Below are 13719 nucleotides of genomic sequence, written 5' to 3'. Positions count from 1 at the left end.
CAGGAAAAGCATCAGCAGAAGTCTGAATACCTAAGATAAATAAATGGTTTGGTTTATAAATGAAGGAAATGGGGCAGTTATGGAAGCTGACTTCTCATTTGCTCTTGTGTTTTCTTCCTCTTCCTGATGCAGTATCTCCCCTAACCTTGAGCTGGAAGCTCTTTTTAAACGACACTTCACTCAGGTGGAATTTTATCAGGGTTCAGTCCTTAATCCCCATGACCTGGCGAGAGTGAAGGTAACAGCTTTGTTGTTCTGTTCTCCTGTTAATTGACTTTTTTTAAAGTACTCATTGCATTATTTGGAAAAAAAAACAGTAGCTCTTCTTCATGTAACCCCAAAAGATTGTTTTTCCATCTCTATTGGCTTGCCTAATAAATTATAATATCTATCCTTATAAACCTTGTTTTCCGTATATCTTTAGATCTTCAAAGCTATAGTAACACTGTGACTTAAGATACATTGTCTGCTATTCTATTGAACTCTTTATGAATTTTTCATTCGGCTTTAGTTCAAGAGTCTATTTTACATTAATGTTTGATATAATAGAACATTGTCTTACAGTAATTGCTCAAAACGCTATTGTCTTACCTTCATCAGAACGATTAGAAAATAATTTTTCACCTGTCAAACCCTTTTTCTATTGTCTAGAATCATGGAATAAAAATACAATTTAAGATTTTTGGTAGCTAAAATGAGATGGTTTTATTGTCTAGAATTCTCTATGGTAAATTATTTTGTACTCTTAGAGCAAAGCATGAAACTTAAATAAAAAAAAAAGATGGTAAGCTGTCAGATACAGCATTAACTCTTTTATGTTTCTTTTTTTTTTTTTTTTTAATGGAATGTAAACCAGCTACTTAAGCCAAGAATATTTCAGTGCAATGTTAACACTTCCTGGAGTATTAATCATGTCTTTTGTCCATTTTGGCTGCAGTAATTGCTTAACCGTTTGTAGCCCAACACACACCTTTTCAGTTCATCAGAACAAAATGTTCCCATTAAGACCATAAAATTGTGTGTTGGTATTTTGTGTTCTGTATTGCATCCTTCTTTGTGTTGGTATTTGGTTGTATACACTGGAAAATACTTTTGTCATCTGCTTTGAATTAAATAGAGCTAAGGTTTGTGTGAACATAGAGGTCCTGTGAACAGATCAGTTCTCCTCCTCATGCTTTCTAAAACTGGTGCTCAGATTCTAAATCATCATTTCAGCCGCCTCTTCCTGTCTCTCATAGGAAGGTACTTAAATCCCCAAACAAAGCTGCAGGACTTGTGGGAACATTGTACTGATACAACAGGAACTTCCTATGGATTTAGGGGTCTGAATTTCAGTATCTGGTTATAAAAGATATGTCCATTAACACCTTCATGCCTCAGCTGATACAACATAAGAGTCAATAACTGAGCTACTGACCTGGTCTGAGTATCTTAAGCAAGTTTCAAGAAATCGCTATGGGTATATGGTATATGAGAGCTGTTATCATCACTCACATTAACTCACGTTAGCCTTATAACATTTTTGATTAGCGGTATTAAGAACTGGCATTCACATTCATAATGGTAGTGTTGGATTCTGTAATACTTTATGATGAAAGAAGAGCTGGAAAGAGAGGTTGCTATTTATGTTTGCTTTTTCTTTGGTGTCTCAGATAGAGTCAGCAGATGCGTGCCTAATCCTTGCCAATAAATACTGCGCTGACCCAGATGCTGAAGATGCCTCCAATATTATGAGGTAAACTCTTTAGTTTTTAATAGGTTTTTGGTTCTTAACTCTGATTAGCTAACTTCTGGTGTCCAAATAGGCTGTAGCCACACACAGCTTTATTGGTGATTTGTTGCACTTGAAGAACATTGCAGGATTTTTTTTAGGGGACAAACTACAAGATTGTCTCAAAAGTTCAGAGATGAGGATACCCTAAATTCCTGCCTAAACTGTTTTAATTTAGCTGCTTTAGAAAGAGTGTGTCAGAAGAGACACTTGGAAGACAAGCTTTGGTACTCTTAGTCATTTTGCAGGATCTAGGGTTTAAGTATTCATAGGTGAACGCACTCAATAGAAATGAGAGGAAAGGGAATGCAGTTATGTTGTTGCAACAATATGTTATGTGAGTGGATGTACTGCATGGGCTGGTGTTCACAATGGGACAAGAAGGACCCTTAATGACTTCATAGTTCATTGCTCCATGGTATATCTGCTTCTACCAGTAATTACGCTACTTGGGGGAAAGCAAGGTATACACTCCATGATGGTAATGATGCAGTGGTCTCCTAGCTCCGTCTTCCTTTTTTACACTGAAGACCAAACATTGCTTATTTTGATTGACAAGGCAATGACCACATTAGGGATCATCAGATCTTGTCCTGCTTTCCTCCTTACATTCTCCGAAGGAAGAAGATGAGAGAGTCAGAATTACAGCAGCTAGAATTACAACAAAGCTAAGCCATTCCACTTTTTGTGTTTTGTTCATACAACCCTAGTTTTAATGAGACCAATCTCTACTTTTTAAAATTAAAATGTCAATGATTTGTTAAAAATTCTCTAACATAGTGTTATGAACCAATTTTACTGGCCTGTCAGATGTTTGCATGCTGTGAATTGAAGGAAGGGGAGAGAAAAAAAAAAAAAAATTACTCCTCTGGAAGAAGTTCACTGGGTGCAAGAGATCTGCCTGTCTGTGGAAGGTGCAGGGCTTAAATATGCCTAATTTCATTTTCCAGACATGCTTTTGAGTTTCAATGCAAGCAACTTTATTTTGACATTAATTGCATAAATACATTAAAAATATTCCAGTTGCAGATTAGTGCGTTCTTAATAGGTTTAATACATTTAATATAATAAAATGCAGAAGTGTTATTTTGAGAGTGGAATGCTCTTGTGTTTTCTCACATTTAAATGAATTTAATTCAAAAAAATTGAGTGTTTCATTAAATAATTCAGTAAGAAATGGAAAATTAGAAGGAAGACTTGTTTTCTTCTTCCAAAAGATAGAATAAATTAAAATCATGCATACTACTTTTTTTATCTGTTTCATGCTCTCGCTTTGATATGCTTCAAAGCACAAGCCAGACCAGCAGTTTGCAAGATATGCCCTACAAAACACTAGTGTAAACAGTTATGGCTTTCAGAGTCTTGAGACTGGTGATTCCATAATAATTCGGATTATTTTTTGTTTTGATTGTTTTATCTTTTTCTACCTTTTGTTTGTATATATAGAACTGATTTTTTTTACCTGTTTCTCTCTTTAATTTTGCTCAATTCTTATTTAAATTTTTACATTGTATGTTCCCCTCTTTGTAACACATTATCAATCCACTAATTTCTCAAACATTTTTCTTTCCAGCAGCTTTTAATCTGTACACAGTTGAGTATATCTTAGTCTCATTAAATAATTAAGAATGCAGTCAAACTGCAGATTATGGAAGTAGCCCATAGTTTATAAATTCAGAGTTCAAATATGTGTTTCAATATTGAGCTTTGGAATAATCTGTAAAAATTAAGATGAATTTGCATGTGGATTTATGTCAAACAAAATCATTATTCAAGGTGTTTAAATATGATGAATGTCTAGCAACTATAAATAATCTGTGGTGGGGCAGAAAGGGATTCTTTTCAGACACTAATCATTGGAAAACTTGATCAATTATGTTGGTTCCAAGACATGAAGATAATTACTGAAGATGACATAATAATTGCAAGTGTATTATTTGCTTAACAGAATGAGTACAGTATCTGAACAGAGCTGCTAAAACAAGTCTCTTTTTCTGCAAATTCCATAAGAGTAAACCATTCAACTGAATAGTTCCTGAAGCCTGATGTTCTCTAGTATTAGCTGATGGTTATTAACTGAATTTGACTAGATGTAAATATTGCATAGGTCTGACTTCAATAGGTACACTTTACACCAAGATGAATGAGAGGGTATAGTTTTAATTGTGGGCCTTGACAACAGAGTAAAGTAAAGGTATTGGGATATGTTATCCAAATATCCCACCAGCTAAAAGTTTTGTTTTTTCTTTTATTTTTTAGAGTTATTTCAATAAAGAATTATCATCCGAAGATCAGAATTATCACTCAGATGTTGCAGTATCACAATAAGGTAACGTGTCAACCAACAGTGTCTCTCCCCAGTTTTTTGCTACATTGCATTCACTCTTACACAATTTTTCTATCTCCACTAATAGTATTTTTCTTTCCAAACAAAAACATCCTAATAAGCCCTGTCATGTAATCCAGTTACAAGGTAATTCAGTTTTATTTATATATGCAAGGGACCTTATCAAAATCCTCTGACAATTATTAATTGCCTAAGGTCTAATTCTCAAAGCTACAGTGTCCATAGTTGCTATTGATTCCAGATGAACTTTTAAACACTCAGCTTCTCTAAGTTTTGCTCATCTTATTACAGTAGAGCTACTCAAGATGAATTGGTGGCCTTCTAGGCAAGTAATTTGAAGTCAGTTCTTTGTGGATACTTATAAAAAAAATGCATATCATTATTGTTTTATTGGAGATTTATTGTGATTTTGTGTTTCTTGCATGACAATGTAGACCTGAAATTGCCAAGTAGCAGGTACAAAATAAAATTAAGTGTTTTTTCATATAAAACATAATTCAGTTGTGGAATTTGTTCCTAAAATTATTGTGGAGATCAAAATTATAAATCCACTTTAGAAAGGAATTTGGCAAATTCTGGATGGTAGATCTGTGGCTTTTAAATGCAGTGAAGTCAATTCATTCAATCCTGAGATGAGGAAGTCCATAAACTGCTGATTAACAGGGCTAGGAAGAATATATCAGAGGACAGACTACTCATATGTGACCTGCTTCTTTTATTATTTCTAAAAGCATCAACCACTGCCCAATGTTGGAGAAAAAGCTTGACTGAGCAGACCTTCAATGAAATACAATAATCCTGGTACTCTGGAGGTTTGACTGCTAACAACTCCTTATACCTGTAAATGTTGGCTAGAACAAGAGCAATTACTGTTGCTTGTGATGTCCTCTTCATGTATGTGAATGGAAAGAGCCTGTCTTTTTATAGAACAAAAGCAATGTGTTTCTCTGCTTCAAACAGCTTCAGGGGGGAAGATCTTTTAAATACTGCATTTTTCCTTTGTATTTTCAATGAATGCATCTTCAAGAATAGCTTTTATCAAAGCGCTGAACTGTAATATTAACTTATGAAGGGAAATAAGCATGAAGGCCTCTGTGTTTCCTTATGTCTATGCATTTCTATAAGGCAGATGGAAGAGAGAATCTGATAGAGTTATGCCAATAACTGTACAATATTAATACCTATCTAACTGACCAGTGTCAATACTGGAGGTCTGTCTTGATCAGCTATTTTCTTTATTGTATCCTTATAATTAGCAGTCTTGGGAAAAAGTTTGGATTTTCAATAAGTCAAGTGCTATCCTGCAGGGTGGAATGAAATAGAAAAGACAGGTGATGTTGTATACCTTATTAAATGACAATGTCTTACAAAGGTTGCAGCTTCACACACATTGTAATCTAAGTTATATTAGATTCTTGTATATTATGTATGTGCCCTATCAGTCAGAACGTAGCTCAAAGTGCTGTAAAAGGAATACACAGAAGGGAAGGAAAACTTTACAACATTCTGTAGTTCGTTCAGGTGTGAGGATAGGCCTGGCAGAGTATCACAGCCAGAATATGGCTTGAGAAATGTGGATTTTGGCTATAATAGGTAAGACTGGAACATTTCTTAGCATAGACTTAGCAGCTCTAAAATACTCAGAGTGCTCCTGCCTACTCAGAAAAAGTCAAGCCAGTAACAAAGAAAACCATTCACTGCTATCTCCTTCAATACTGTACTGTATTTGAGGAAGTATTTCTGGTTCTTCACCAGTTTGGGTTTTTTTTTTGTTTGTTTGTTTCTTTGTTTTCCAGGCTCATCTGCTAAATATCCCAAGCTGGAACTGGAAAGAAGGGGATGATGCAATCTGTCTTGCTGAGCTCAAGCTGGGTTTCATAGCCCAGAGCTGCCTGGCACCAGGCCTTTCAACAATGTTAGCCAACCTCTTCTCTATGAGGTCATTCATAAAGGTAATGTCTTGCCTCATTAGAATGTATTAGTCTGCAATTCAGTTTGTCAGAGAGCTGAGTAGAGAACATGGCTCAAATATGAAACAGATAGGAACACATTAATAGATTTTATAAGGCAAAAAAAACCCCAGTGCACACTTACATACAACAGTTCTCTGCTGCAAATTGGGCAATGAGCCAGGTTCTGTCACGTTATGTTTTTATTTTTATTCAGCAAGTGTTTGGCCTTTAAATGATTGTTCAAAGCATCATCCATTTCTAGCGAGATATTTCTGGTGTTTTGTGTTTTGCTTTGTTTTAGACAAACCACATATTTATCTATTAGAAAAGCCCCTGCTGCTAAAACAAAAATATGATTTATGTATGTCCCATATAGCAACAAAGTGTCCAGAAAAATCAAGTGGCTAGTGGACCTCTGACTGTGAGAGTAAATAAGGAACATGTGTTGGAACTGAAGCTTGAACTTCATTACAACATGATTTGTGTATTTGTTTCTCCTCATTTAAAGAGCTCTTTTGGACTTACGTGGCAAAATTTTAACCCAGTTATTCCTAGCCTTCTATGGCAGCTGTACTAGTTCACTGGACCAAGGCCTTGATTGAAGCAATCAATGCTTCCTTCCTTGTGCCTTTCTGGGACACTGATTCCAAACATAAAGGATAGTCAGTTTCCAATTTCATGAATGTTATTAATGGGACAGAAAACACTGGTACGCCATGATCCACTTCAAGTCCGTTGTGCAAATAAGCAAAAAAAAAAAAAAAAAAGCCTAATCTCCTCAGGTGAGAATTCTTATTAAGGTATCCTTTGGAGACCTCCAAAAAATTGGAGACAGCAGACTCCTGTGTATCAAAAATATTCCAGACTATGACATATAGTCAAAAAAAATGCCAGTTTTCAACGTGGAAACAAGCCTGGGCTCTGCACTTTACTGTCTGCAGTTACCATGTTTGCATCTTTATTCATGTTCTGGGGGAAAAAAAAAAAAAGCTTTACTTTTTACTAAAGCCAAACTTGGGAACTGTATATGACTCATCAGCATATGGTTGCTTTGATATTAATCCTTTCTACTTATATCCCAAAAGAAAACTATATGTCTTATGAACTTCATTCTTCTTGCTGGTCATTTTGATCTGCCTCACTCTTGTCTGGTGTGGTAACCCAACACTCTCAGGAGTCTCAAACATTTGTAAGAGTCACGCTAACGTATCCAAATTACTGAAGCAACCTGTTCTGTGAACTTGCTCTTGAAATCAGAAGTAGGCCTGAAACTTCTGCTCAGGTTCTCTCTTTCCAAAATGAGAAGGGATCAGTTTTCTCTTAAGGAGATCCAAATATATGCATATCTTCAGAAGCCCCAGTCTTAATGCAAGTTGTTTTAATACTGAATTTAAACCTGCAGTGAGAAAATTGAGAGATTCAGAAAGTTGTAAAGTGTACAGATATCTGACTATGGGGGAAATGTACCAGAGAGAGACACATTTAAGGCCTGGATTTGTGGTTAAAACACTTAGACAAGTCAAAAACTGCAAATGTAAAGGTATCATCTTTCCAGAAAATATATCTGAGATAATGACTTATGCCATTATCTTACCCACCTTCAATCCTGTATTTTCTTATTTTATAATATATTCTTATAATAATTTCAGTACAATGACAGATTGAACTATCTCACTGATGAACAGTTTTAAGCTGAAGGCTCAGCTTTGCAAGGCACTACTCAGATTATATCTGAGTATTTCTATATACACAGAATGAGCATTAAAATAGCAATGATTTTGATTTGGAGGAAGCTGTCAACGTCAGTTTTGCTGTTGTATCTGTGTTTATATACAGTTAGAAAGAGAATAGGATGCAGACAAACCTTAACTTGTGTTACTTAAGATGTCATCTTCAGATGGCACTGCGAGAAAAAATGCTGTCGAATAGTGAGTTGGGAGACTGCGAGACTGTTAGTATTGGTTAAAAAGATGTCTGCTACTTAACTAAGAATGAATTGTCCAGGCAAGTAAAATACATATCCTCATTTTCAAAGATCTCTGAGTATATTACAATCTAAAGCAAAATAAACGTACAAGAACTGAGACATATTTCTTCATAAGAATCCAACTCAGTTGATGACAGCAAAAGGTTTGTTTTGTTATTTAGCTGAAAGGATGTTCTTTCTCCAAACTGTCTCACTCTTAAAACTGTATTTGAAAGAGAAAACTATTACTTAGTGGTGTCTGTGAATCAACAGTGTATTGTAGGAGAGCAGCTACATTGATTGGAATTGTTAAAGAGGACTCTACTGAAAAGAAAGATGTCCATTCCCTAAAAGAAATTCCACCCCTTTTCATTTAGAGCACTGAATTTAAGTACCGTCAGACCTTCAAAATTCCTTGGGCAAATGTTATTAGTGGATTCTCCCACAAGTTAGGAGATTGCCAGGAATATGTACTGGAACTTCTGTATTTTTTTAAAGAAATTTTGAAATGTGTGTTTTTTACTCCTCCTTCATAACGTGATTAGAAAGTGATTTAATGTGCCATAGATGTTTGGTCAGTCAAACACAAATGAACATGATTGATGGTGACACTGCACACATTTAACTCATTATGTGTTACTTTACAGCAAAATGATTTGTGTAAACGGTCTGCCCAGTATTAGCGGTAAAACAAACTAAGAAACCTCAAAATATTATATTTGTTCCTAGTATTTTCCTTTTGGTTTTAGCAATGTAATCTCATATGGAATCTTTTATGTTCTCTTTGGTACCAAACTGAACAAAAAGAAAATCAGCTCAGAAAGATTAAGGTTCTATAAACACTTAAAGAAAGATAGATTGCACAACGAATGATATGTTAAGCAAAAAAAAGAAAAAAAAAACAAAAAACTTTACACCTATAGACTATCGAAATAAAGTTTACTCTTTTTATAGCACAGAATGTTATCATTGGTGTATTAATAAAGGAATTGGGACTCTTGCATTGGGACTTTTGCATAGTCTTGGTAAAAGATGGAAATACCATACTGTACTGCAATTTTTGTATTGTTTGGATTAGCAAATGTATACCAGAAGTCTACCCATATGAAAAACATTGCAAAGAGTAAGTAAATAGAATAAAAGGCAGAGGTAGTCATATTTTGTCCCTTTATACAACCATGCAAGCCAATATGAGTTAGTGTTGTTGTGTAAATTAATAAAATGTGAACTGTAATTCCTGAGTGTAACACAAATCCACAAACAAATTAGTTTTATCTTTGCTCTTTTGGTAAGACAGTACACCTCATTCCAGGTCTGAAAAATTATCTAGAGCAGTCTCAATTCTCCTCTAAGCTATTTTGAGAGGAATGTTCTGTGGGCTCTTTTGACGGCTGTTGCTCACACCCACATATGCAATGCCCACTTCTCCCACTACATTCCTTTCTAGTCCAGGCTGAAAGAGAGACATAATAAAGCCACACAGATTTACATCAGTCAGGTGCTTACCTACACTGATGGGACACATGAACTGGTTTGCTGTTTATTTTTGGCCACCTAGACAGCCTTGGACTGTTTTAAAGTATGAGACTAGGGTATGCACAGTGAATTTCTTCACATGAAGGAGAACTTTAAAAGGGGGGTGGGGAGGGAATGGAACTTTTCAACTTACTGTGAAGTTCTTCAGGAGGCTGCATAATAAACTGATTACCTGATCCTCCTCACAGGATTTAGACCAACTATTAATGTAGCCTGTTCCCAATGACATTTGTTCTCTGAAAGGTCTGACTGAATATAATATTTTTAATCATTGAGTCCAGGAATTGAAAATTGTTGTGGTTGAAAACTATTTACAAATAGTATCAGTCCTTGTGATAAGAGTGATATATTCATCTTGGACTGAAGTCTACCATGGACTGCATTTTTCAGTCAGTCACTTGAATAGATCAACACCAATATATCCTTTTTATGATTGGATAGAAATACTGCCCTGTTTTGTAAATTTGAAAGTGTTAGAAGTAGAGCCTGTATGCCTTCAAGTTCATAACTATCAAGGCTAGCACCTAAAGAAGAAGTAGGTGTCATATTTCAAGAATGCTCTCTCTGCTTTGACCTACTACAAGACTCTACATAAGTATGAACAATGAAAAAGTGCATATACCTCTCATTTGAAATTAGAGCTAATCTTAATTAACATATATATGCTTTTATAAAGCATACTCCTTTCATGCCAATTTTATAAAATATTCTTGCATACAGAAAAAACTGCGGGAATAGTTGGCTGAGGTTGTAAAATTTTTATACCACTAAGCACACCTGTTAGCTTTGATTTAAGCAGATAATGGAATTGAGTAAAGAGGTAGTTGATAATTTATAATACTTAAGGAAATTCAATTATAAGACTAAATCTAAGAAGCTTCACTCTTCACTAGGAATGTATGAACTGCTTTCAGCCAAGTATTTATCTGTCAGATTTTGATATCCGTATCTAAAGGCATAATAAAACCAGACATTCACACAAGCAATTTGGGTGGACTGAAAGGGCATTATAGGTGAACATGAGGAAATGTTTAAAATACATTGCTTTCAATGTACAACTTCTTTGCAACTACCAATCAAAAATATTCTGTGTGTACTTTTATTTTTATTCTCATCTATGTTGTTCGAAAAAAAACCCCACAATGTTGTGGGGAAGAGAATTGTGAAATTAAATGTCAGGAAGCCCTGGAAGTGTTCTGAGCCTAGGCGGCAGGAGTCCCTGTGTTAGATGGAAGTAGATGAAAACAGCTTGGCAAGGGCTCAAGAAAATGCCCTCAGTGAAGATGTTATTTTCTAGGCATTTTTTGTAAAATGTTTCTCTACATGGCCTTCTGGGCATCTTGGTAGAGAAAATTTTATATGTATTTTATAAAGGAAATAGGTAACTCCTTTCATGTGGCTTACACAATACTTCAATTTTTTTAATATAAACCTTATAATTTTGGGAAGACTGTTCAGAATTTCTAAATTGCACGCACTTAGGCAAAGTACTGCATACTGGGACACGTATGCTGAACAAAAAAAGTTAGGCTATTAGAATAAAGCAAGATCACTTCAATAACAGAACTAAAATATTCAAGTGCTATTTTAGAAAGATCATGAATAGAATTAACTCATTAATATACTGTACTTTTTGTGGGCTTTTTTATTATTCAGTTAGATAGGGTTATTTATCAAAGTAAATATACATCTAAAATATCAAACGGATGATCTTATTCCAAACATCTGAAATTATTCTCAAAGACTTTGTACTGTTTTGTGCTCTTTCCTTGGTGGTGATGAGCTGAGATTATTCAATGCTAGGGAGCAGACTTTACAGCTGCTTTTATTGTGCTATAAAGGAATTTTCATTGAGTCACTTCCTTAATATTTATAAAGACACCCAAGCATCTTCTCCCTGTTTTTCCTTGCAAAATGCAATAAAAGATCCTAGGTCACACTACAACTCTAGCATTAGTTCTCTGTCTTGATAGTGAGACTTAGATCTTGACAGAAGAGATTATATAGCATTATCAGGTTCAGATGTACTCAATCTCTTTCAAGTAACTATTTACGTCATTACACTGAGAAGCAAATGCTATGAATGAGATAGATCAGTCAGGGCTGCAGAGCTCCTGGTAATTACACTGCTAGGGGCTAGGACTGGGGTGTATTAAGAGTTTAAGTTTTTTCCTGGCAATACTAATGGATGTTCTTGCAAGATGTACATCATTTTTTCATCTCTCTCTCACCATGTCTCACTAGGAAATGATTGTATTATGTAAATATATTTGCTGATAACAACGTTGTATCTATATACAGATAGAGGGGACCAGAGGAGCATTGCGACTTAAAAAAAGATACAGATGAAAATTAGATTTCTTCTTTTGGGATACACTATGTCATTTTCCAGCTATTCTTCATATAGGCTATTGAATCAGTGGGTAATTTGTTTTATGACTATCCAGGAGATAGAATTGCGGTGTAACGTAGGGGAAGATAATCATGTGCTTACAGTACTAGAGAGGAACTTGGGAGATATAGATTCAAGTTATTGTGCTGGTATGGCACATTCTGTGTGAGGTCCAACAGTTAACTAAACTCTCTTTACCTTTCTTCCTAGCTGTGGTTTGGAATAACTTAAATTTTTGTTGCTATTTGTTAAAATTTCCTCTTGAGTTTATAAGGTCTCTGAAGAAAAAAATTACTTCTTACTGTTTGTACCAACACAGCATCCTGTGATAACATTTTGCTATGATTTAATATCAAAGTCAAAAGGAAATGCTATGTACTTATTCTTAATAATTTATAGTGTGGTTACCAGTAGAAGATAGTGAATGATTCCTTGTTGCTGCATCAACCACTAATTGCACTGTCTTGTTATCTTTCTAGAATGTTACATTTACTCATGTTGCTGCAGTATCAGCTTGAAGTATCTTAGTTATTTAACTTAAGGGATAAAAATAACAGAATGACCTGCAAAGTCTTCTCCTTAGGATCATGCAGGGGGAGGTCTTTCATAAAGACAGATGCTCATTGTCTGTAGCGAAAGGCATGTAGAAGTGCCTTTTGTCATTGCTTGGTAGTATGCTTGAGGTGTACAATATTTAATGATTAAAGAAGGAGGTCCAAATTAAAAAAAGGGAATAGAATTGTCCTTGATCAATTATTGTGTCTTCATTCAACAGTTATACCTTATATAAGATCTGCAGAGGCCTATGTATAAGGCTAAATGAAAACGGAAATAACATGCAAGAAATGAGAAGAGGTAAAAGGGAAAAGAATAAACGATAGCAGGACCCAATAATATCAAGGCATTTTGTTGGTTATTTTTCCTGCCCTGAAGTGGTTCACCTATTGTGCTTGTGTACTTCATGCCTGCTGGTGTTCTTGTGTTGTTCCTCACTGCAGCTTTTCTGCTACATTTTATTCTATTCTAAATATTGGGTGGCATTAACTTCTGCTTTAATTACTCTGCCAGCAAAGACACATCCCCTCATTCCAAAGCAGTATTTGACTGCTTAATTATTCACTATTTGTGTTACCAAGACAGTATTTTCCAGTAAATAATAAAGGTTTTCTCTGGAGATGGCATGCCCCATCCCTGGTACTGTTCAAGGTCAGGTTGGATGGAGGTCTGGGCAACCTGATCTAGTGAAAGATGTCCCTGCCCATGGCAGGAGGGTTGGAACCAGATGATCTTTAAAGGTTCCTTCCAACCTGTGTGATTGTATGACCTAAATTCCTAACTTCTCAAACTGGCACTTATCCACAGAGGTAATGATGAACAGGAGATAAAGCCTGGTGTCACTCTGATATCAGAACTAAACTAGCACATTTGGCTTCCTGGAACCCGCAATACTTAGTAAAGATAGATTTATGCTTTCTGCTGGAATGTGTTTGTTCGGCCAACAAGCAAAGCTTTACCACAGAAAACTTTTCACTGAAATGAAATCTGTTCTCTTTGTCTCAGCTGTATTAGTCCATACTGTACAAAGGTAGAAAATACAAGTATCCAGATTCTGCTGTCAGGAGCTGATATACGATAGACTAGTAATTATTTGCAGTAACAAAAGTTATCTTTATAACCGTGAAAGTACTGTAGGTTTTTCTTTGTTTTTCAAGTTAAAATCAAGGTTGTTTTTGTCTTTGTAAGCACAGAAATATT

At 35.3% G+C, this 13719-nt stretch overlaps 1 protein-coding gene across 2 annotated transcripts in view; it reads left to right on the top strand.

Moving 5' to 3' along the window:
- Positions 1–13719, top strand: part of KCNMA1 (potassium calcium-activated channel subfamily M alpha 1) — a 516744-nt gene that overhangs the window by 370995 nt on the left and 132030 nt on the right. For both annotated transcript variants that reach the window (XM_082310136.1, XM_082310135.1), the window contains 4 exons: positions 133–238; positions 1653–1735; positions 4031–4100; positions 5915–6070. In XM_082310136.1, the coding sequence (XP_082166262.1) occupies positions 133–238; positions 1653–1735; positions 4031–4100; positions 5915–6070 (415 nt within the window). The remainder of the gene's footprint in view (positions 1–132; positions 239–1652; positions 1736–4030; positions 4101–5914; positions 6071–13719) is intronic.

The sequence above is a fragment of the Platalea leucorodia genome (genome assembly GCF_965183815.1).
Source record: "Platalea leucorodia genome assembly, chromosome: 4".
Classification (NCBI taxonomy): Eukaryota; Metazoa; Chordata; class Aves; order Pelecaniformes; family Threskiornithidae; genus Platalea; species Platalea leucorodia.
This window is presented reverse-complemented; position numbering and strand designations above follow the sequence as displayed.